The sequence below is a fragment of the Artemia sp. Qi Xiang Cuo genome, chromosome 16 (genome assembly GCF_049724085.1).
Source record: "Artemia sp. Qi Xiang Cuo chromosome 16, ASM4972408v1, whole genome shotgun sequence".
Classification (NCBI taxonomy): Eukaryota; Metazoa; Arthropoda; class Branchiopoda; order Anostraca; family Artemiidae; genus Artemia; species Artemia sp. Qi Xiang Cuo.
The window spans coordinates 58,972,011-58,997,597 of record NC_142809.1 but is presented as its reverse complement, the minus strand read 5'-3'; the positions used below and the strand labels follow the sequence as shown (position 1 = coordinate 58,997,597).

The 25,587-nt window shown below is 35.9% G+C and overlaps 1 protein-coding gene across 1 annotated transcript in view; it reads left to right on the top strand.

Moving 5' to 3' along the window:
• Ada3 (transcriptional adaptor 3) overlaps positions 1–25,587 on the top strand; it is a 48,212-nt gene that overhangs the window by 9,459 nt on the left and 13,166 nt on the right. Inside the window, exons 2-6 of the mRNA XM_089102257.1 lie at positions 3,406–3,557; positions 9,153–9,278; positions 12,070–12,237; positions 18,190–18,406; positions 20,148–20,353. Coding sequence (XP_088958383.1) covers positions 3,406–3,557; positions 9,153–9,278; positions 12,070–12,237; positions 18,190–18,406; positions 20,148–20,353 — 869 coding nt within the window. The remainder of the gene's footprint in view (positions 1–3,405; positions 3,558–9,152; positions 9,279–12,069; positions 12,238–18,189; positions 18,407–20,147; positions 20,354–25,587) is intronic.

Sequence of the window (25,587 nt, the reverse complement as noted above, 5' to 3'; positions counted from 1 at the left end):
TTCATTTCATTGTCATATGTACCTGGGTTGAGTGAGAAGCTTTCACAGATTTTGCGTAAATTTAACATCAATACATATTTCCAATTGTTGAGGCCAATTGGTAGTTTCTTTTGTTCTGGTAAGGATTTAACTCAGGAAAATTTAGCAAGGGGGGTGTATAAGATTCCTTGTTCTCGTGGGAAGTTCTATATTGATAGGAATCACATTGGTAGGAAGTTCATTTGTTGAAAGATTTATTGAACATCAAAACTCAATAGAAAAAACCCTACAATTAAGCAAGCCTCAAGAAATTTTTGTTTCAGCCTTAGCAGAATATATTTGGTTTTAACCAGGTCACATTGTACAATTGATGAGGCCTTAGCTATTTCAAATGATAAGGGGTATACTCAATGGGCGAGAGAAGCCATAGAAATTAAGAAACATATGTTTGCTAACCTTTCGATAAATAGGGACACAGGTAATTTAAATATTGACTTAATTTATGATAATCTTTTGAAAGGTGAATCAACAGTTAATAAGGAAGTTAAGATATTAAGTAATCACCAGGGGAATATTTTACCTGCTAGACCAAAACAATTTGCTTCTCTATCAGCCAGAGAGAGGGTTATTTCGCAACATAATAATTCACGTAATTTCCAGTTGTTTTTTTTTAAATTTACCTTAGTTGCTATGGTGTTCTCACTGAAGTAACTCTAATAGCATCTTTTCCCTATGTATATTAGTTCGCGCCAATTGTATATTTTTTTTCGGTGGTGGTTTTATTTGTTTTTAGCTGGGTTTTTTATCTTGTTCTTCTTGTGTTTCTCTCATTCTGAAGACGCCTTGTTTTGGTACAGGCGAAATATCTGCGTTGTTTCACATTTTTCGTCTTTTCTCTCCACTGGCTGCAGTCTCATTTGTTGTTTTTTTTTCATTGAGGTTTTTCTCTCAATTGGTTTTTGTTATGGCTGGCCAGTTTGGCTTAAGATTTTTAATATGAACTACTGTTCATAAAAGAGCTTAAAGAAAAATTTTACATACCTGCACATAAATTTGGCTTCATTATGGCATTGGATGTACAGATGCCCTTGCAGTTGTTACTAATGCTCTGCTTGATGCTTCGTATACAGATAGTTTACTCGCCTTGGCAAGTCATGATATTCACCATGCCTCTGACTCCCGGATCCAACCCCTTATGCTTCTAAGGGCTGTTAAAAGTGGAGTAAATCCAGCTTTCATCAGATTTCAAAGGAATATGTATGCTAAGCTACGAATTCATCTTAAAATCCCTCTTAAGCAAGACGAAATGGCAAGGCCATTGGATAAAATTGTACCAATTAAGAGAGGAGCCAGGCAAGGTGTCATTGCCTCACCTTGTTACTTCAATAACTATGTCCTTGAAGCTCAGGACCAGTGTGAGATGTCTTGCATTCTTTCTTGCCTTAAATCTTCTTATTCACTTATGCTGATGACATTTTTAACATCAGCCAAACTTTGAACAAAATTCCTGAAACTTTCTAAAAACTGCAAGTAGAATAATTAAAATCTGGTCTTCAATTTAACACTGAGAAGTCTAGGAGAGTACTATTAGTGACTATCCTCCTTAGTAGAATCCACATCGAACTAAGTGACCATCTCCATGAGGAGCAGCTTTGATTGCAGATCAAATCGTTTGTGTGGTAAATCCATATTCCCTTGAGAATGTTCTTAGAAGAAGCAATGAATGTTAAAACAAGCTGTACTTGGTCTTCCTAGACTTTGAGAAAGATTTCGACTCGTAGATTGCTAAACACTTTGGAGAGTCCTCCAATACTATGGGATCCCCGATAAGCACGTCCTAATCATCGAAGCTTTATACAAAGACACACAATATTGTGTGAAGATAAGTGACGGTAGCACCCATTACTTCCACATCATGAAAGGAGTGAAACAAGGTTGTGTGATGTCACCGCTGTTATTCGTCCTCATTGTCGACTATGTTTTTCGGAACTGTGGCTGCCATGTAATTCAGTTAGAAAATAAGAAACTTGGAGATGGTGACTTTGCAGGTGCTATCAGTTTCCAAGAGACGTGCAAGGAAAAGCTTCAGCAATAACTCAACCAAGTCAGAGACGCTGCCGAACCTTTCGTCCTCGAAATCAATGCCAACGAAACGGAAAGTATGGCCAACTCTGGATTTTCACTCCAACTACACTATGAAACCTAGACCATTGAGAGAGTCGTGGAGTTCAATTACTTAGGGAGCACCATCCACAACACCAGCTCCTGCTGCAAAGAATTCAATCTCAAAATGAACCAGGCAAATGTATTTTTCAAGATATTGACCCAAATTCGGTGTAACCAGCAGTACATTCTCTGACCTAAGCTGAGGTTGTTCAACAGCAACCCGCCAAGACCTCGAATCAAAATTTTAAGATATATATTTTCGTCAAAATAGTCAAAAGTTCAATAAATATACCTCTATGGACAGCATGACCCCCAGGACAAGCAGAAATAATGCAAATTGCCAATTATTTATGCATAGGTTTTTATAATGGAAAAAGTGGGCTTCTTTGATGTTGGGTATGCAATGAGGTTAAGGTCCTTATGGATTGTTCTCTGGGTCAAAAGATCACAGATTTTTGTGAAATAAGGAGGTCTAGAAATGAACCAAAGAACTGTTCGTTCTTTATCAGTTTGGAAATTGCAGCTGTAAGTCCTTGGGGCAGAGGAACCTCATGTGAAACAAGTTCCAGGGCACAGTCTCCTCCCCCCCCCCCCCAAGAAAAATGAGTCCCAAAAATATTTCCTTCACTGTATTGAAACTTATATCCTTGATTCCTTTGGCTAAGAAGACCTCAATTCAGAAGGAAATATAAAAAAGTTAATAATATTGGTTTCCCTGAAACAGGACCCAAAAAGGGCCAGTAACTTCTATGGAAGGGATGGTTGTTGGAAATTGGGGTCGGGCATATTTGATCAGAAACTAAAAGTTCTGGTGTCCTTTCAAGGGCCAAAAGTGATTGGAGGGTAACCAGCCTCCCTCCCTGCCCTTTTATTCTACCCGGTCCCCTATGACTCCTACGATGTTATTCGAATTTTTAGATACTGTAGTCATTTTGTTCAGACACGTCAAAAAGCTGAATAAGTATGCCTCTGGGGTTTAAATCACCCCACAGTTTGAGTGACCCCAAGTAATGTAATTGATCCATTTTTCACAGATAAGTTTTAGTAGAAAAGGCGCCCATTTTCGGTTTTGGTTATTGATCTGCTTCCAACCTGTCAAATCAGTTCAATCAGATTCTGGTTGTTTGATAATATAGTGGGGTTTTTGGGAACTGTCCCTATTTCTCAGTTTTTTTGTTGTTGTTGTAACATGTGCACCCATCAAATAGATTAATAAAGTCTGTTTTTGAACTGGTGCCTAATGGCAAATTCCTCTTCTAGTTGCTTCAAGGTCAGTAGATGAGATTGTGACACCCGAGGAGCTTCACTACATTCAGTTGGAGCTTGAGAATCTGCTGACTACAAGTCTTTTAAGGAGTAAATATCTAGCTGCCAGTGATGCCACTACTAGTAGTACTGCAGATACTGTAAAAGTAAGTTCTTTTAAAAAGGAGAAATTTTAGGTAAAATAGCAGGTTATAGTTGGTAAAATATGGTTGGTTAAAATTTGGTAAAATATGTTTTTGACTTTAAGTAAAGATAACTTGGAGTAAGGCCTATTAAAATTAGAAAAGTAAGTGTTATTGCAAAGTTGGCACACTGGAGATTTGAAAAACTTACATTTTGACATAAACATTGCTTTCATGTTTTATGTAATATTGCTCTGTAGTATTGCTATATAAAAAAGTAGTCCAATCAAACAGTTCGTGGGAACAAACTGTAAGGAGTGACCCGGCTCAATAGTAACCAAAACTCTAAAAAACGGAGTTTTGATACCAATAGATACATCAAAAGAATCAGGTTTTTATGCTGATTTCAAATATATAAGTTTCATCAAGTTTAATTTTACCCATCAAAAGTTACTCACCTGAGAAAATTTGCCTTATTTTCGACAAAAAGGGGGAAACAAGCCCTAAAAGTCATAGAACTTTACTGAAAATCACACCATCAGATTCAGAATACCAGAGAACCATACTATAGAAGTTTTAAGCTTCTATCTGCAGAAATGTGGAATTTTGTATTTTTTGCCAGAAGAAAGATCATGGATGTGTGTTTAATTTTTATTTTTATTCATTTTTTTTTTCAGGGGTGATCGTATCGATCCAATAGTCCTAGAATATTGTGAAAGGGCTCATTCGAACGGAAATTAAAAGTTCAAGTGCCGTTTATAAGTGACCAAAAAAATTGGAGGGCAACTTGGCCCCCTCCCACGCTCATTTTTATCCCAAAGTCACCCAATAAAAATTTTGAGGTAGCAGTTATGTTCAGCATAGCCGAAAATCTAATAAATATGTCTTTGGGGTTAACTTAATGCCCCACAGTTCCAGGGGGAAGGGCTGCAAGTTATGAACTTTGCCCATTGTTTACATATATTATTGGTAAATGGGAAGTATACAGACGGTTTCAGGAGGGATTTTTTCTGGTGGGAAGGGGAGGGGGTTACAGGGGAGGATTTTTCCTTGGGGGAAGGGACATTTCTATCATTGGGGTGCCGGATTTCCCAGCATTATTCAAAAAACAAAAAGAAATTAAAAAAACAAACAAGTTTTTTCATCTGAAAGTAAGGAGCAACATTAAAACTTAAAACGAACAGAAATTATTACGTATATGAGTTGGTTCGCCCAATAGTCAATACCTCACTCTATACGCTAAAGTTTTTTTTAGTGCTTTCAAAAGAGCTATCTATTCTAATTAACCGGCCTTTGTGATTCAGGGGGTTTGTGATTCGAACAAAATTCGAACTTTAGCGTAAAGAGTGAGGAATGGACTAGGGGGGCAAACTCCCTAATATACGTCATAAAAACATACGAATATAGAAGTTCGTTACGTAAGTTGATTCGTGAGTTACGTCAGAACAAAATTTCGAGAAAGCCATTTAGCCAAAAAAAAGTAAAATTAATATTCAAATTTTGTTTTAATTATTCTTGCACGGTGAGCCAAAATCAAAGCTGCATTAATTCAAAAACGTTCATAAATGAAATAAAAAAAAAAAAAAAAATTTCAACTGAAAGTAAGGAGCGACATTGAAACTTAAAACGAACAGAAATTATTCCATATATGAAAGGGGCGGTCCCCTCCTCAGCGCCTGGCTCTTTACGTTAAACTTTGACTCTGCCTCATAACTTTATTTTTTTAGAACAATAAAAAACTTTAGCGCAAAGAGCGAGGCGCTGAGGAGGGGACCGCCCCTTTCATATACGAAATAATTTCTGTTCGTTTTAAGTTGAAAAAAACTTATTTTTTTTATTTCAAACAGCTCGTGGTAATGAACTATAAGTAAGGAGCGACCCGGCTCAATGGTAACCGAAACTCTAGAAAACGGGTTTTGGATACCAATAGATACATCAAAAGAATCAGATTTTAATGCTGATTTTAAATATATAAGTTTTATCAAGTTTAGTCCTAACCACCAAAAGTTACGCACCTGAGAAAATTTGACTGATTTTCGAAAAAAGGGGGAAATACCCCCTAAAAGTTATAGAACCTTAATGAAAATCAAACCATCATATTCGGCGTATCAGAGAACTCTACTGTAGAGGTTTCAAGCTCATATCTACAAAAATGTGGAATTTTGCATTTTTTGCCAGAAGAAAGATCATGGATGTGTGTATATTTGTTGTTTTTTTTCCAGAGGTGATTGTATCCACCCAGTGGTCCAAGAATATCGTAGGAGGGCTCATTTGAACAAAAATTAAAAGTTCTAGTGCTCTTTTTAAGTGACCAAAAAAAGGAGGGCAACTAGGCCCCCTCCCACGCTCATTTTTGAACCAAAGTCACCCAATCAAAATTTTGAGATAGCCATTTTGTTCAGTATGGTCGAAAATATGATAACTATGTCTTTTACAATGACTGAATCCCCCAAAGTCCCCAGAGGGAGGGCTGAAAGTTATGAACTTTACCCAATGTTAACATACTTGTTTTTTTTTAAACTTGTTTTTTTTTATTTAATAATATGATAAAGGAGGGATCATCAATGTGCCAAAAATTAGCCAATTAAAAAACAGCCAAAAACTGGGACAAATTTTGGAAGTTTATTTCTGTCTTGCATTTGAGGGATTTTTTTAAATAGGTGCCACTCAGAAATGTACCCATCGTGTCTGAAGTGAAATGTTTAAACTCTGAAACTAAAGAAAAATATTCAGGTAGGGGTCAGTAAAATGGGGCCAGTCAGTAAAGGATCGACTGCCTTATTCCTATGTATATGCTTTGCCATTCAGAAGCTAAATTAGTTAATGCAATTAAAAAAAAAGATAAAAAAAACAAAAAAAAACAATGGTCTTTATTAAAGTATAAAACAAACACTAGTCACTCACACAATACATCAGTCAGCGTTGATGGATACCATGGGTATTACGCAAAGTCCCTAACCTAATGATCTATTCTGTTAGCATAAAAAATCTGTATAATCAATGGCGTCAATTAGGGGGTGGGGCAGGGGACATTTTTACCTCTGGATTTTTTCTCCCCCTTCTGAAAATACTTGTTTTTGGTATTTTCTTTTAAAAGTAAACTCCTTAGGTTTTGAAAAATATATTATGCCCCCCCCCCTACACCCCGTCTTACTCAAACATTAAAACAAATTAATTAGTGTTGATGGTTCCTGTGAGAATTCTACAATCTGATTCGTAATTCGAAGGATATAATTTGGTTTAGTCATTTAGGGAAAATAATTCACATTTTCTAAGGAATATCCATGAGAACATAGCCTGTGTACTTAATGTCTGCCCCAGGAGTGTCTTTTACTCTATGAACTACCTTTGTTATGTGACAGTTTCTATTGCAGTGTGTTGAACTCTCTCTATAATTGACTGGATAAACCAAGTGGTTGTGACGTTTAAAACACTTTGATCTGGAGTTAATTACAAAATCTTAATGCTCTTTCATCTTGTGAACAGAAAAGAAGTTAAGGGTAGGTTAAGACTGTAGAAAACCTATAAAATTTAAAACTATAACTATAGAAACTTTATATATAAAAACTCTAAAATACAGTAAGGAAAACATGAAATAATTACCTCCCGTGACTCGTTTTATGGGGAACAGAGGGAAGGGGAACATGCCCCTGTGATTTATCTGAAAACTCTTTTCCCCAATTTAAAAAAATAAATGCCTAAAAATTGTCGTTTTCCATATTTTGACGGGATTTACAGTTAAAAAAAGTATCTCGGGTGTCCAGCCCTTTGTCTTTTAAGTAAATGGTTTCCTTTTCACCTCAAGGGACGCAAACACTCCTCCTCTAACGTACCCAAATAGTAGTTTTTTCTCTTTAAGTGCTAATAATTTTTTACTTTTATATAAAACCTTTTTTATTTATTTTCTTAAAATATTGAGTAACCGTTGGGTCTTTATATTGAATTATAAGGTAAAGGTAATTTAACATCGGACATCACAATAAAAGTTATAGATTTTGAACGTCACACCAGACAAAAAGGGGAGGGTAGTGAAAATTCTCTAAGAATCGTCTAAGCGTCTCATTTGTATGTTTTAAGGGCCAAAAGTGGCCAACGGCTGTGGTGCTTTTTAGCCTTTTTTAGTTTTTTTAGTTTTTTTTTTAGCCCCACTTCCTTCCTCTCCTAAAATGGTTTTGAAAGATTTTTTTTACAAATATGGTTTACATATGGTTTACATATGGTTTATGGAGAATTTAAAATGATGTTCGTACTGAGAGAGACTAAATCTTTGTTGTTGTTGTTTGGGGTTTGAAGCGTTTGACCAGTAGGTCATATGCGTTCCTATTACTCGATTTTTCTGTGTATTCTGTAATCACCAGCTTGCTTGGGTGTCACTTAAGGTAATATTCACTGAAATTGATCATGAATCACTTATCTTGCTATTGATTGGGGGTTATTCACTTGCAGCAACTTTCTGCCCTGAAAAACGGGAATCAAAATAATGCAACTATACTTTGCCATACATCAATTGAAATATATGTACACCACAATTATAATAAATATTGCGATTTTACGTTATAACCTGTCGCATACATCCAGGTACAAAAATATAAGCAGATAAAATGCTGATAATATAAACGAAAAATAATAAATAGGATAACTGTAATATAAAATTTTATAGGGGGTGAGAAAAAAAATCTTAAAGGGAATGAACCAAAGCAGCAGTCTTAACGAATCTACCTAATAAGTTTGTGCTTATTTTTCTACCCCAAGGAGGTGGGGTGTGATGTCCCAAAACAGAACGCATTGTAAATGCCTTCTCACAGCAATTCCTTAGTATTTCCCTTTTTTCATAGTTTCTGCAGTTGAAAATGATGTGACGTACATCTTCGTATACAACATGTATCAGAATTGGGGCTAATTCTTTGACAAACCAAAAGCGAAGAAATTGTGATTCTTGTATTGTGCTAAGTCCTGTGGTTCCGTTCTCTCGATTTTAAGTTACGAACTTACTTTTTAGCAAAAATTCACAGCAAAAAGGGAAGAAGTAAAGCTTTTTTTCATTCAAAATATTTTCTCTTTCAGTGAAGAGGTAGTCAAGATTTACTAATCAAGATAGGCCAAGATTGCCGGAGTAATCTAAACTGCAATTACTATAAACATGATTTTTGCCCTTAGGGTGTTTTGATTTTACATTTCCAATGCAGGTAGTGTTTGGAAAAAATATAAAAAAAATTTTGGCATATCTCAGGCATCCATTGTTGCAAGTTATTATTTCTAGGCTTTTCGAAAACCAGGTAAAATAGCAGATGAGCCACAAAATGGAGTTAAAAGGTTCAACCATCAGAACTATTTTACTTTTTCGGTGAAGTGCAAGCGTGCAGAAGCCCGAATTATTTATTCAGGCTATATATGATATGAGTAACCTAATAGATCCAAGATGTTATTACTCAAAACTTTTTTTTTTGCTCTTAATTTGTTTATGACTTTAAAAAACTGAGATAACAGGTGTATGAAAAAAAAAGGAAAATGTTTTAGGGTCCTGTGTTCTATTGCGAAGCTTTTTGTTTGGACTGTTTGGAAGAGCAGATAGTTAAAAAAAAGTTGATGACATTGAAATATTAGTCTACTGTTTTTTAGCCAAAAAGTCCAGCAAAAAGAAAAGGAGTAGAAGGATCCCCTGTAACTAAGAAACCAAAGGAGCAAAAGCTACCTCCCACCGAGTCACCCACTCCTGCGTCAACTAGTAAAACTGCAAAGTTAAAGGTTTGGTTTTTAAATTATAGAAATTAGGATAAATCAGTCAAACACGTACTCTGGGGAACTTTAGCCCAAGTATTATGATACTCGGGGCAAAAAGTCTTATTTGACTCTTAACATTTGACTCCCCTCCCCCTCTGTGAGTTACATTACAAATTATTAGGATCTCCCTGAATACAATATCTCCCGTATAGAAGATTTTGCCATTGAATTTTTTCTATCTCTGCACGAAGTTATGTTTTTTGTTAATGTTGTCGTACGAAAATAATTTTCGATTTTGCTGATTGAGCTGATACCCCAATATTTTAGCTCTATTCATCCCCCCCTTCTCTCTTCCTTCTCATCTCAAAAACGACAAGTAGCTGAAATGTGTAATGCATGCCAAATTTCAATGTATAAGTTGTGTCTTATAAAATGTATTTTCATTTTTCAATTTAAGTAAACTTCTCAAATATTTGATTAAATTTCTTTATATTGAAAATTCTAGAAATGGAAAATGACTCTGGATGCTAGTGTTAAGCTAGATAGAAATAAACAACAGTCAACAATTGATTTAAAAAATGGTATCCGCTTTTAGTATCATGGGATTAACACTTTTGTTTTGTCCTATTTTTTTGTGCCCCCGATTTCAGTTTATTTGCAAGAAAGTGGCTGGGATCTGATTTTAGTTGTATGTTTGGAAAGCGTGGACCTCTGACCCGATTGCTGAATCTGGTATCACATTTCGGAAAGCTACTATAATGCTCGCCTGGAGCCAAACAGGTAGGTGTTTGTTTTTTCTTGAACCAGAGTCTACAGTAGGTGAGTTTAAGTGACTTTAATATTCTATACCAGGGAGGAATGACTGAAGTAGCCTTCGTTTCTTCGAACCATGTTTCTTAATTCGATTTGAGAGCTTCGTTCAAGCAAGCAGGTGGCAATTTGAAATTGAAGTTATAATTAAGTAGAAGAAGGTGTTTATTTGCAGCTATGGATATTCAGGCGTCTTCAATTAAGTAATATTTTTGACCAGTCATTTTCCATGTCATCATCAGGTTATTTTAGTATAACAGAACACAGAGTAAATACAAAACTAAAAAAATGGACTAGCTTTTCTTTGAAGAAACCGTAATTTAGGCAATCTCATTTATTTTTAGGGGGGCGAATTGTTTCTTTTAGAGAAATAGGTTTGAATTTAGTTTCCTAAAAGACACAACACAACAGATTATTGCAATTTCAGCTGCTTCAAAGACAAGCCAATCCACCTTTGTGAGCTTAAGCACCTTTTTTTAGTTTTGTCCGAAAATCATGCTAGCCTAAGAAACGATTCAAAAACGGAGCATTTTTCTACAACTCAAAGATGTTACGAGAATATAGATTTAAAATCATTGTATGATCTTGCTTCAAACAAGTTGCAACATACCTGCTTTTCGGCAAAAAAAAATAAATAAACAAGGAGCGCTTATAAAGGGGGGGGAGGGGAGGTCGAAGAACCAACTTTATCTTACTAACCACACAGATTGAAAATCCTTGCAGAATTCTGTTTGAAAAAAGGTGCGACATCCTTTTGTTTCTTCTTAAGAGTTGGTGGTAGGAAGAATAAGAGGGCATTAGAGGGCTAAAAAATTAAAGTTTGTTTTCAAGTTTGACTTAAAAGTAGAAATGATTTTTTTTGAGAATGTATGTATGAGTGTAAATGAGGGGCGCAAAACGAACTGGGCCCTACATGGCTTGATCTTTTAAACTTGGTTTCCTCAACTCACCAACTTTTTCCATTTATGTGTTATAACTAATATCGATTTGACATCTGTGTTATTTAAAACACTGACATCTAGCCTATGTTATGTAAAACATGACACTGACACGGACTGGACTTTACATAACATCCATTTTACGGACTGGGCTTTGCATTGACATCTGTTATCTAAAGCCCAGTCCGTTTAGGGCCCTTGGTACCCAAAAAGGGCACCTTTTCACTTATATTCACCGATTCTTGAAAAAACAACAATAGTTTCCACTTTTTAGTCCATTTTGAAAACGGGTTTTATAAAGATTCATTTTTTCTTATACTTATTATTACTAAAAATTATGGTAGTGGCGTTAAAGCGAAATGTTGTTAAAGAGGCCATGGGTTAATTTTGGCCCTTCAGTCAGGCAAGATGGAAATGCTTCCGTGGCTATGGTTCGAATAAGATGTAGCATCCAAACCTTTCTACTAATATATTGACATTTGGAGGAAGGGGTCTCGGAGGGGCCTCTAGCCTGCTTTAGTTTTCCAGTCTTCACAGATTGAAAATAGTTACGGGATTCTGGTTTAAGCAAGCCTCTATTAATACAGATTGAAATTTTTGCACCAAACCTGTAGCTATTTGGCATTGAGCTTTATATTGAAATGCCAATGGTTAATTCTAAATACAACACATTATTTATAACGAAAACATACTCTCCTAAAAGATACTAAAATAATATTCTGTGCCAATTTGTTTTTCTGAATGGCAGCTTAGTATTTTATAACTTATTATTGGTTACAATTCTGGACTGCAGGTTAAGTCATGTATTCTGCTTTAGTTTGAACTTTTTCAGCCCTGTTTTCTATTTACTTGTGTGTTTGTTTTCTTTTTTTTTAGTCCCATCGTACTCTACGAAAAGTATTACACTAAAATAAACTCTATATCATTTTTTTTCTGAATGATATCTTAATGCTTTGTAACTCATAATTGGTTCCCTTTTTGGATTACAGGTTGCATCATGGATGCTTGCTTAACTTGAACTTTTTAACCCTGTTTTCTGCTAAACGGTATTTTCGTTTTTTTTTCAGTCTCATCCTGTTACGTCTCCAATATCAGATGCGGAAGTGGAGAATGAAGATCTTATGCTACCCCAGCTTGACCTTGTTCGGCAGCCAAATCCAAAACAGGATTTCCCAAACAAATTTTGGGCATCTATTGAACCCTACTGTGCACCAATCACTGAAGATGATATGAAAGTAAGGCCAAATAAAATAGACGAATAAATAAGCCAAATCAATTGGCTTATTTACCGTACTGTGCACCAATCACCGAAGATGATAATTGAAAAATCGTTGAAAAATTGAAAAAGGGTCAATCCCTCCTCTAGAGTTTAAAAGATACATAAATAAATATACACGAATATACACGAATAATACACGAATAAATAAGCCAAATCAATTGGCTTATTTACCGTACTGTGCACCAATCACCGAAGATGATAATTGAAAAATCGTTGAAAAATTGAAAAAGGGTCAATCCCTCCTCTAGAGTTTAAAAGATACATAAATAAATATACACGAATATACACGAATAATACACGAATAAATAAGCCAAATCAATTGGCTTATTTACCGTACTGTGCACCAATCACAGAAGATGATATGAAAGTAAAGCCAAATAGAATAGCCAAATAGACGAATAAATAAGCCAAATCAATTAAATTCCTGAAACTAAACTAGCATTCCCCCTATGTGCTCCGATTTCCAGTCTTTGTTAGGTATTGGTATTGATAAAGCACACATGGGTGACTTCAATTTACAGTCGATATTTTCCAATTTTACTGGGGGTTGTGGAGGGCCTTTGGACTAATCTCATGGGGGATTTTAATGGACCACACATGATATAACGGCCTCGTAATATACCCGAATTTACAAATAAACCCAATAAATTAAGTTAATTAAAATAGCCGTCTGCCCGCCCAGGCTCCTAGATTCCCTTCTATGTGCAGATGTGAGTTTGAACATATTGTACACATGTCCAACTCTTATAGAAATGGGTATAAGAGGCTTTCTCTTGAGGGGGGGGGGGGGGTTGGAGGTCGGATCACAAAAGTGCACCGTATGGCCGAGATTCTTCATATTCCTCAGGGGGAAATTTCTTCACTGTTGGTGTATGCTAGATTGCACACGCCAGAGTTACTGGCAAGGTGCGTGACCTATTCTTGCCGATTAACTTTGCTTGGGCCTTGTATGTGCTGTAGATGTACTTATGGGATTTTCGTTTTTGCAACACAAAGTTTATACAAGTTCATCAGCGGATAGTGCCTTAGGGAGGGATGGAGGGGGATGCTTCAACATACCTTTCGGGGCGCAGCGTAGGCTCTGGAAACATTCCCGAGAGTGTCACATAGCTCAACTATTTTCCAAAATAGGAAAAAACCCCTCATCTTGAATTCTACCCATACTTTTTTCACCATTCTGTTCTCCTCGTAGTTCGCCAACACTTCCTAAATTGCTATTTTTTTTAAGAAAAAAGAGGGATTAGATTCAACTTTTTATAAAATTTTTGTCTTTTTGGGGAACATTCTTTTTTAGCTTTTGTTATGGGCTGTTTTGTTGTTGATTTAGTTTCTGTGATATCATTTCTTTTTGATACAGTACCAAAAAATTGCAAGAACATTGAATGTATAAATTCTCTAGCACTAATTTCTCAAAAAACCTTTTATCTACTTGTTGTTATTTTTATTACCTTAATTAGTTACTTTAGTTCGCTGTTCGGAGATATTAAGTTCCATGCTGGATCTGTTCAGCTCTGTGCTGATGATTAATAACACACAAAAAAAAAAAATGTTACTTTTTTGAGGGCCCAGTGACACACCAAATGGGATGTTTATAGGAGAGATGAAATTGAGGAACCCATTGAGAGTCTATCTCTAGTGGTTTACATCTAACACCGCCGCATAGCATCGTCTTCGGTGAGAGTATACAAGATGGTTGGTTATGACAAACAGCATCAGCCTCCCAATAAGACACTTTCCTTGCGTAATTATATCAATGAATTGTTTGTTGAGTGGAATGGGGAATCTCATTCATATTCCAGTCATTTTCCAGTCATCCCTGCGTAATTATGTCAATCAATTGTTTGTTGAGTGAAATGGGGAATCTCATTCATATTCCAGTCATCCCTGCGTAATTATATCGATCAGTTGTTTTTTGCGTGAAATGGGGAATCTCATTCATATTCCAGGCATATTCCAATCATCCCTGCGTAATTATATCAATCAATCGTTTATTGAGTGGAATGGGGAATCTCATTCATATTCCAGTCATATTTCAGTCATCCCTGCGTAATTATATCAATGTATTATTTGTTGAGTTGAATGGGGAATATCATTCATATTCCATGGTTTATTGCTCCATTCCACATCCAGTTTTGATTTGAATGATGCTGCAGTTGGAACAGTTATCGTGCCTTCACTGAGTCGATTCCAGTCATTAATCCTTTGTTCAGTAACAAGGTTTGCTTATCCTGGTATTCACAGTCTGCTTAGGAAGCTTTTTTGAATGTCCTGTTTGCTGGGTTGTAATAGTTGGTTCAAAAAGATTATTTTTCGGTTGGCCAAGATATTTTTGGGTTAAGATTTTGTCGCCGTGGTGGGGTCGGGATGCTAGAGTTGGAATTTTAATTTTTTCCAGCCTTGATCTGTTATACACCTGGTTGTGCGTCTCTGAACTCCTTCGACTAATGTTGTATCATACTTGTAAGAAGGAGAGGTAAGACAAGCAACAAAGTCCTGAATAGGTCTCACAATTGCTTTGTAGGGCTTTATAAAGAATTCCTGTGAACGGCTTAAAATAGTACTTTTAACTAGACCGGGACTAGAATTAGCCTTTGATACCACTCGCTGCCAGGGCTCATGGAATTTCTATTGTTCATCAACGTGAACTTTTAGGTTCCTTTCACCCCACCGGATTTTCAGTAAAATGTCAGGTTCTGACTCGGAATGGAACATGGTTTACGAATTACGGGGATTACGGTTGCGAAAATGATAGACACTAAATTCGGATACGTTGAATTCCATGCTTGAATTTTGGATAATTTTGATTGTGTACTAAATCTGTTAGCAGGACCGAACATTTTTAAATCGTCAGAAAAAAGAGTAATATTGCTTTCTGTTTCATATATCATGCCACTTATATAAATGAGAAATAGAGCAGGGTCTAGTACTCTACCCTGTAATACACCACTGATCACCTCAAGAAAACTTGAGGTGACTTAAGAAAACTTTAACGTTACAGGTGAAGAGTCAAACTTGATGTGTACGGTTTAAGAGAAAATCTATTGTCCACTCGACAACATCTGTGTGGATACCCATTGCTTTAAGTTTCAAATTGAGCTGTTTATAACGGATCTTGTCAAAACCCTTAGCCAGGTCTAGAAGAATCAGGTCCACTGGGATACTGTTGTCAAGAAGACTGGTGACAAAGTTGTATGTCTCAGGAAGGTTAGTCTGACCCGATTTTCCTGGGAGGAAACGGTACTGGTAGGGGGATAAAATATTGTTGTTAAGGTAATTGGCCAGGTTTTGCCAGGCCAGAATTTGAAAAAAAGGCTCTAGAGTCTTGGTTATGGCAGACGTTAGACTTAACGTTGGACGTTAGAGCGATAGTTCTCGCCCTTTGCACGATCCTCTTTTTTGAACATTAGTTTTATACGTGTCTCTTTCCATTCTGATGGTGTTTTCTTGAGTTCAAGGGATTTTTGGAGGATGTGAACAGAGGGTAAGCAATCTCTTTAGCAAGGTTTTTCTACAACCTCGGGTGAATATTGTTGTGACGGAAGACTTATTGGTATCCAGGGCCTCTAATCGCTTATGGACTGTTTGCGGTGATACCAATATAGTTGACATTGGGCTGGCTATGTTATAATACGGAGTAGGTGGTATATGTCAATCAGGCTCAATAGTAAAACGGATGCCAATTCATTGAGCTGTTATGATATGTTTCGTGGGTCCCTTTCTTCGTCCCCTTCTGATGATTGTAAAACATCTATCGATCTTCTTCGGAAACTCTGGCTGGATACACAATTCCGAAACTAATTTGTTTTTTATACTGTTAATAGCAAGCTTTTACTAAAAATTTGTATAAATTTGTTGTAGTAAGGTTTCGTAGTTTATTTCGAGCCCTAGCAAACTTCTTGTAAACGTCTTTGTTTTTTTTTGGAAGTACATTTACAACAACGATTCTTTTTGTTTCTCTCTTTGCATATTTGTGAGGTCATTTAGCGTAATGTTTTTTGGCTCTTGAATTATTTTAACTGACGTGTGTTTCTTTTGTAGCACAGTTAACTGACTCCTTGAATTATTCCATCGATCGTCCATAATCCCCCAAAGTAATTGCTTCCAGTCAACATCACTTAATTCTCTTCTGATCGCCTCGTAATCAGTGAATGATCGTTATCTGTACTCGTTCGTTATCATATGAAAGACTAAAATTACTTCTATTACATTGTAGTCACCGTTTCCAAGAGGATGCATGTAACTAATCCTCTGGAGTTGTTCCTTATTTTGGACAAATAATAAGTCCAAGAGTGTCAATTTCTGAGATAAACGTTGTCTTGTCGGTTGATCAATTGTCACGTATACATATAAATTATGAAGACACTCAGTAAACAAACTGTAAGAGCCTTTATCTGTTAGTGTTGATCCATATTGGAAGCCTTCCTTCTAAACTAGGCCAGGGAAATTAAAGTCACCTGCCATGAGGCTTAACATGCGGATGACTTGCATAGTTGCAAGCACCCGTCCCATCTCTATGAAGCCAGTAGTGGAAAAAATCCTATAAATGCAGCCCACTTGCTGTAGTATCATTTTCATTATCAGAAAGATCAAACCATTTAGCCTCAACAAAGGCCAAACTATTAAAAATGTTTACGGGATGAATCGTGCAGCATATTTCCGCGTCTACAGTTAGTTGAGGGTAAGTTGGAAACACTACCGTATCCTGGGACCTTAATAAGAGATTTATCTAGTCCGCTGCTACTTAATTAAAACAGACTTCGGTTAGGTCAACATTAAATTAAAGAACAGAAAAATCTAGACTTGCTGACCGTGTTTGATCCTTACCGCCTGCCTTGTTTTTTGAAACGATTTTAAAGTCACGAATGGCAAGATTTTTTCTCGCCTGCTGCAACCCGCTGTTATTCCACAAGCTGTCTGTGTTTTTCATGATCCTGTTTAGAACGATCATGACAGGATTGTTCTGTTCCTTTTTGTGTAAAGGATTCTTGCAGCATTTTCTTCTTGATTTGGAGAAATTATACAGTGAACACGAATGGCGGGGAATTATTATTGAACGCACCAGGTCCAGTACTTACACACCTAAGGTAAGTTATTGGACCACAGGAAATTCTGTATTGATTAGTGAGGAACTTTTTGACAGCAGCAAAAACTGTATTATTTTATTAAATAAACTACTAGGTTGTTTTTGTGTCATTATCTGTCTCTCTCTACGCCTATAATTTGGCGCACTTCTGCTACCAGTCACTGATGAAAACCTGAACTCATGACCTGAACCTCCACCTGCACTGTCTCTTTTGTTTCTTCAGCGCTACACTTAGAGGCCACAGCTATTTCAGTGCTGTTCACTTTATCTCTAATTCGGCCAATTCCTAACGAAGACTGTTTTTTGATGGTGCAATTGAATTAGAAAGGCTTGCCTTTCCCTTGGTTGATTTGACTTTAGTGGCATTATTTTCGGGAACAGCCAAAAACTTACAACGCTGCAGCAGCAAATGGGCCGATACATCCAACTTCCAACTCAAAAGAAAACAATTATTTGGCAACATTTTTCTGTCAAATATTCAAAAAAACAGTTAAACAGTGGTAATGGTTGAAGGTCAATCAAGGTGACAGCGTTTTAGTTTTCAACAGTTCATTCACATATAGTCTAATACAAAAGGTAACAGTTATTTTCTGCTCTTTAATGGTCTAGAAATTGTAAAAAATAACTGAGGATATTTTATAGAAACCACTTTTCAATCACCACAGAAAAAGCTATATATGACCAGGTTTTGTCACAATCATCAACTGATGTTTTATTTTTTATTTGATATTGTTTCGGTTTTTTGTTACTTTGATGTGTCTTGATTTTGGACAGGATTTGACATCACACCTCCATACTTTTAAATATATGCAAATTTGTTTTTAGACTTTGGACGACATTTTGGCAATGCATAAAGATGATGAAGAATTATGTGCATCATTGCCCCCTCTTGGGCGTCATTACTCGGTAAGATGGGCTGAAGAAGATCTTCAACATGAACAAAAGGAAAGTGCTCATTTGGGCAAAAAAGGTGAAGGTGAAGTTTCCATCGGCTCTGAAGTTGAGAAGATGTTGAAAAAAGCGAAAGAAGAGGAAATGCCTGGTATGATTTCCCCTAATAAATACAAAAAATCGCTTATATATCAAGCTGTAAATCCTCGCTTTCCGATACTACTTACTTTAATGTTTAGTCAAACTCAAATGGCAAAAAACAAATTTGTCTTTCTTTTTTGGCAAAAGCGTTCAAATTAAGTACATACCTATTTGTTTATCCTGACAACAGGATAGTACCAGATAAAACAAGGTTTAGTCCTAGTTTGGTGATCGACAATGAGCTTATTATTTTTTAGCGTCTTAAAGGCCTAAAATAATCGGTAAAAGTCTTGTATGACAGCTATTTGGGAAGTAAATGTAAAGGTAAAGAATACGGCATTGGACTTTACAGTCCCTACCGGCGGTGCTGATCTCCGTTTATTGGCCCTTCAGCCAGAAGGTGCAACGGGGGGTTGGGGACCATCATCCTGTGCTTTCGCACACCCTTGCCGTTTACCTTCTCCAGATTTCTCCAGGTACACATTTAGAGCTGGGTTGACTCCTGCTGAGCTTACAGAGTCATGGCACTGACCCCCGTCTCAAACTAAATAATTGGATACACTAAGATTTGAACCCTCTCCCTCTCGGACAAAGAATCCTAAATCCAGCGCATCAATCCACTCGGCTAGGACGGGAAGTGGTTAAGCTATTTGAATGAGAACTAAGCAATAGATCTGCAGACCAGTAAGAGGTAAAATCCCAGCTCAGTGCAGGGTCACCAAGGGGGGGAGGGGGCAGGGAAGTAATTGCCCTTCTAGATTTCGATTTTTTTTGTACCATTAAAGAGATCACGATTTTTAGAATTGTCAAAAAATTTGACACTTTTTTTTATCCTAATTAAAAAAAGAAGACAAATCCGTGCCCCCCTACATTTTTTTTGAATGTGTGTCTCTGGCCCGGTGGCTTTTTACTAACTGAAAAAGCTGTTGAAATAGGGGAATGAAGCTTTTAGGAATGAATCTACAGCGCAAATGTGGCCTTGCTGCTGTCTTCACGGCCTGCTTTTTTTTTTACTTTAAAGATTCCCATGTTTTTTAAATATTTAGTATTTTAAACACTTTATTTAAATATTTAAGTTTTATTTAATATATAAATCTTATTTAAGATTTAAATGAATCTTATTTTTGTTCATTTTAATTTAAATTTTATAACTTTTTTGATATATAATTTCTTTTTGTATTTAATCAAACTCCTATAGTAAGCCAAAGAAAAGGAATGGAGTAAAAATTTATACACCCCTTAGTGCTATAGTCTACAGTATCCGCTACACTGCCACAAATTTTACCTCCAACACTTTTAATTCTCGATCACTCTCAACCTCTATTCGATCAATTGCGAAAGAAGTTTGGTTATGTCCTTCCATCAAATGGAGGGTCACTACTTTGAGACTCTTCATTTGTTAGGCTAGGGAAAAAACGACTTTGATAAAGCAGATAAATATTCGTTTGCTTCTTCTTAAACGTGTTATTTCTTAGTCTCGTTTGATAGTTGGTCGTTTCTTTGTCACAGGAGAAGAAGCTTCTTAAGCTCAGTTTCAATTTGGAAATTCACAGACAAAAGGCTGAACGCCGTTAGCCAATGGGAAAACGAGCTTTCTCGTAATTTATTAAAAATAAATTTTATCGCTCGTTCATTGGTTGATTTGCTTTCCATTCTTTCAACAATGATTATGAAGTTTAATGACGGTAAGATAGGCTTAGCATCTACGCTGTTTTAGCTTAGTAGTAAACAATACGTATACACATTTCTAGCTGCAACATTCGGACCTTTAACTCAACGCCTTGTTGGAGCTCTATTAGAAGAGAATATTGTGACGTCAGTCGAAGGAGGTATACCACTGGAGACAGCCAGCGAAGGGGCGGTGCCTCTTACGCCTCAGCAAGCAGTTTCGTTTGAAAGGAATATCCGCAAGGAGCTTGAAGAATTAGGGATATTAAATGCAGACGAGCCTGACGAGGTTTGTGAACTAAGTTAGCCCGATTTAAACTCATATATAAATTTGGTTTCGGTGCCAGTATTTTTTCTTTTATTACTGCTTCTAGCCAATATATGTTTTTTGTTTGTTATTTATTTTGTTATTGATATAAATTTGAATTCAATGCTCTACAAAAAATATAAATCATTTTTCGGTGAGACGGGAGAGGAGGGGGGGCTGGACTGCCGACGCATTAAAATCTTATCTCACTATCGTTCCTAACGTTCCTAACACAGAAGGAGGGGAATGGGGTAATGGGAGATTCTCCTCCCCAGATTACTGGTCTACTTGGGGCGTAACCTGGTTTAAGCCTATACCCGAATTTATTTTTTATCTATACGTGGCCGTATTTTTACTTCTTTTGTTACTGACGCTTGCCTATAAAAATGATTTTAGTTCGGTGTTTTTTTTTGTTTTTTTTTGTTAATGACACTAACTTGAGCAAAGAAGGTCTGTGATCCCAAACTTTACTCCCTCTTATGAGCCAATTTATGAGTGTAACCATGCTATGTTTCCTACGTTATTGCTGTCAGGAAAAACGACGTGTCCATCAAACGTTTCTTCCTCATGAAAATAAGTAGAAGCAGTAGAAGATATCAGTTTACTAAATTTATGTAAATGGCTATAAAAATAGTAACGATAAAAAAATATTTACACCATAAATGCCGCTAAGTAACAGAAGAGATCCTTTTTTTTTTACTTTGAACTAATTACTTATATTGCCACACACGATGAAATCCAGACTAGACGTCACTAAAACGGACAAAATTCATTAGGAGGAAACAAATTCCACACTTTTTTTGGAATTTGATTCTGGTTTAATGGCTATACATCTAATCCATCGGAAATCAAAACGCTTTATGCTCATCTTTCATATTGTTTAGTTAGAAGTCCCGATCGCGCTTGTAGTATCTACAATATCAGTATTTGTGACGTCTTAAAACCAGGTTTGTCACTCCCGGTAATTTATCCCTGTTTTTTTTAATGATTTTTTCCTCTCAAGGAATTGTTTCTGCTCTAGTGTCGTCCGGTGATTTTCCTGCAAGTTTGCTTTCATCGTCGAACTGGACCTTTTCTGGAATCTTAAGTCCCTGTAAATATCGGCAAAGGTTACACCCGAAATAATTTCAAGGGGGGGGGGCTGAAATTTGTACATATTCAACGGAAGACAATGCGCACAATATTGTCATCGATTGAGAAATTCGATGACATTTAAATCCTGATACTTGAATCAGGATTCAAATGTAGTTTCCATAATTAATATCTCTTACCCTATGCTAGAAGAGCCCTGTGGCTGATACAAAAAATAATTTTCAGTTAATCAAAATGTACAGTTGCCGTAGTACATTGGCAATGGATTGTTCTTCAAAAATGGGGGGTACTAGTTCAGTTCCCTCTGCGGTAAGGATCTGACCTTAGTGTATCCCCAACTAAGGTTGCATTTACCCTGTTGTGACACAGCGGATTGATACTCAGCTTGGCGATATGGGGCCCAGGGATCGATGCTCGCTGTGGTATGGCTGGTGTGGTGGGGCAAATGGTGTGACGCTGTGGCAAGGCTGGGCGACAGGCTTGATTTTCGTCACCGTAAAGAAGACCCAACAACCGAAACGTCTATTCGACGCCATGTGCGCAAGCAATGGCTCTGGATTTTCTTTATCTTTTTATCTATCTCAATCAAACTGTAATATAAAGCCACAAATATACTATTCTTAATGTAAAAGTCTTTGCGATAAGTTTGGTGAAGAGTTTTATTTTATTAAGGCTCTTAGTTCTTTATATTCGAATTTGGTTTCAAGGGCGTGCCAACCATCTACCGCTAGTAGCAAGTTAAATTAAAAAGAAACAAGTTTTTTCAACTGAAAGTAAGGAGCAACATTAAAACTTAAAACGAACAAAAATTATTATATATATGAAAGGAAACAAACACAACTTAAAAACAATAGGCCGAAATATTCACCGATTTAAATTGAACTGTCTTGGAAAAAAATTCCCTATTGTTTTTAAGTTGTGTCTGTTTGATATGGAAAGGCAGTGTGGTCTTCGTCAATATTTGTGTCTAGCTTATAGGGAGCAGTTGACCTATGATATTTTTTATTTTATTTGCTTACGTAAAAAAACATACAAATATTATTACTCAACAAAAATTTTTAGAATCCAGGAGAACTAAAAATCTTACTCCATAGTTTTTAAGATATAATCTACATCTAAATACCGAAAAAGAAGGGAAATACGCTCATACACTACGATTAATTACATTGGTCCATATTATTAAGGATGAAAAACAAAAAAGACATATCATTTCCTCAAAAAGAAAATCCCTCGAAAAATTTTTTTTTTGAAAACCTGTCCACTGTTGATTTTTCCAAAGTTGTTCCATTAAAAAGGATTTGGTTCCGCCATGATTTTCGCTCGTCAAAGGAACGACATTATACAAAATTGGAAAAATTGAGAGAGGAGTTGTCAATGACAAACCGTATTCTCCAAGATTCCCTCCTGGACCCGGTATGGTTAACCTCTCTTCTAGAACATTTGAAACCCAAGAAATCGAAACACTGGAAAAAGGCCCAAAATTCTCTTTTCTGCCGAAACAGGTTCCTGTGGCAGATATAATCTCGTCTTTTGAGTCTGCTTTGCATGAATACTACCCATCTGTTTCAAATCCTGTTGAAATTAGGTCTTGTCTCATTAATATCATTTATCATAGCCAAAAAGTGACCAAGCCTCCAATCACTTTCAAATTAAAAAATTTGTACGACATAAAAATATTATTTAACCTCCGCGAAGACCCATCTATTATAATAACCAAAGCAGACAAATGCAACTCACTTGCTGTCAAGGATACGGCAGACTATGACTACAAAATCTTTTCACTTTTAAAAGACACAAGTACACATAAACCGATCACTCATGATCCTACTGATCAATTTGCAAATAATATTATAATTGAATTAAAACAGCTAAAATAGAATGATAAATTCACACCACAATTGTACAACAAATTTTACCCCCGTGGTAGTTTCCGTCCAAAATTTTATGGCTTATCAAAAGTGCATAAACGAGGCATTCCCCTAATACCTAATATAGCATTTACTAAAGCTTCCACATTCAATATTGGAAAAAGGCTTTGTACAGCTTTCAAACCTTTACTGTATACACAAAATTTCTACAAAAATCAGTAATTTGGCAGATTTGGTTAAAAAGCTTAATAACACACGTATTTAAGATAACACAATAATAAGTATTATTTATATTGTTTCCGTGTACACGAATATAGATGTTGCTACTTCTGAGCAATTATTAAAAACCAAAATACAAGAAAATTATCACTTAATCAAAAACTCAGTGACAAGGATTGACGGTGAAGTTTTCGTTAATTTTGTTTAAATCTGTAATAAGTTTTCACTGATTTTCAGTTTTGTGATACTTTTTATCAATAAATAAATGGGTTACGAATGGGAGCAGCTCTATCCGGCCTACTGGATATTATTTATGTCGAAAACCTTGAAAATTGGGCATTAAATTCATTTTTTTAACACATGTCTATTGGGGTCATTACATGGATGACGTAATTTCACTTTGCAATTATGGAGAAACTGAACTTCGGGGTTTCCTAAATCATCTTAGTACTTATGATAGAAAGTTTTCAGTTTACCCTAGAAATTGAATTTGAAAATAAACTACCATTTTAATATATGCTAATTATCTTTAATGCTAATAATTTGGACTTCACTATCAATGGAAAACCATCACAAAACTATAGTCATGTTCCTATTAATTCTAATCAGCCCCCACAAGCTAAAGGAGCAGTTGTAACTTCTCTCATTGATTGTGCACTGAACATTTGCTCCAATTTATACATAAAAGCAGAAATACATTTTATGAGAGATATTCTTTTTGGCAATGGATACTCAATTCCTTTTGTCAGTAATACGATTAACCGTAGACTAAAAAGACATTTTCGTAAAATCAACGATATTTCACAATATGAGGCTCCGGAAAAACCCTCTAATATAATCTATCTTCCGTACATCCCAAGAATCAACACAAAAATAAAAAAAATATATTTGCACAAAAAACAATCTGTATTTAGTTTTCACCAATAATTTTAAAATCACAAATTTCTTAAACTCCGGTAAAGATAAAACCCCAGTTACTCGCCAAAGAGGGGTTTATCAACTACCATGCGATTGTGGCAATTACTACATTAGCAGAACTCATCAGAATCTAGAAAAACGGATACAACAGCATAAAGAAGACACAGACAAAGCATTAAGTGCTAATAATTCTAATAACTCTTTTGATCCTGCTTTAGCTAGCCATATATTTGATAATCCCAGCCACACAATACTATTTGAAAATCTTCTCTCATTAGTCGTGATTTGGGGATAAAACAGGTGGTCCGGGTATCAATCGAAATTAGGCTCAAAATAAACTAAAGTATTTCATTAAATAGGGACTTGGGAGAATATTCACTGAATTCTTTATACTCAAATTTAATTCAAAATGATCTAGCAAAATAATTTATTAAACAAATTGAAAATAGTATTGAACCCGTTACAAAGAGGCATTTAAAACTAGCTGCTAAAAAAAGCAAGATTCGCTTTGAAAGCCTGCAGTTAATAATTTCATTTTATTTCGTTTGAATGAATTCATGCTCTCTCATCATTTTATTTGTCAGTCCTGGTTGAATTTCGTTGAAGTAAGGATACTGGGGCTGTTTTAAAGTTTTTTTAAAAGTGTTTTTTTAAAAACCATTTTTAGTTTTAAACTTCGTATTTTAATGTAAGTTGGTTTTTATATATATTTTTTCTTTAATGTTGTGCTGAAGACGGACGGCCCTTTGACATAGGGCCGAAATATTCACCGATTTAAATTGCACTGTCTTGGAAAAAATTTCCCTATTGTTTTTAAGTTGTGTTTGTTTGATATGGAAAGGCAGTGTGGTCTTCGTCAATATTTGTATATATGAAAGGGTTTGCCCCCTTTTCAGCAACTCGCTCTTTACGCTAAAGTTTTTTAGTACTTTTAGAAAAGCTTCTTATTGTTCTAATTAAACGACCCTTGTGCTCCAGGAATCCTTCTTAAAGAATTGGGACAAAATTCAAACTTTGCGTAAATAGCTAGGGGTTGAGGAGGGGACAACCCCCTTCATATATGTAATAATTTTTGTTCATTTTAAGTTTTAATGTTGTTCCTTACTTTCAGTTGAAAAA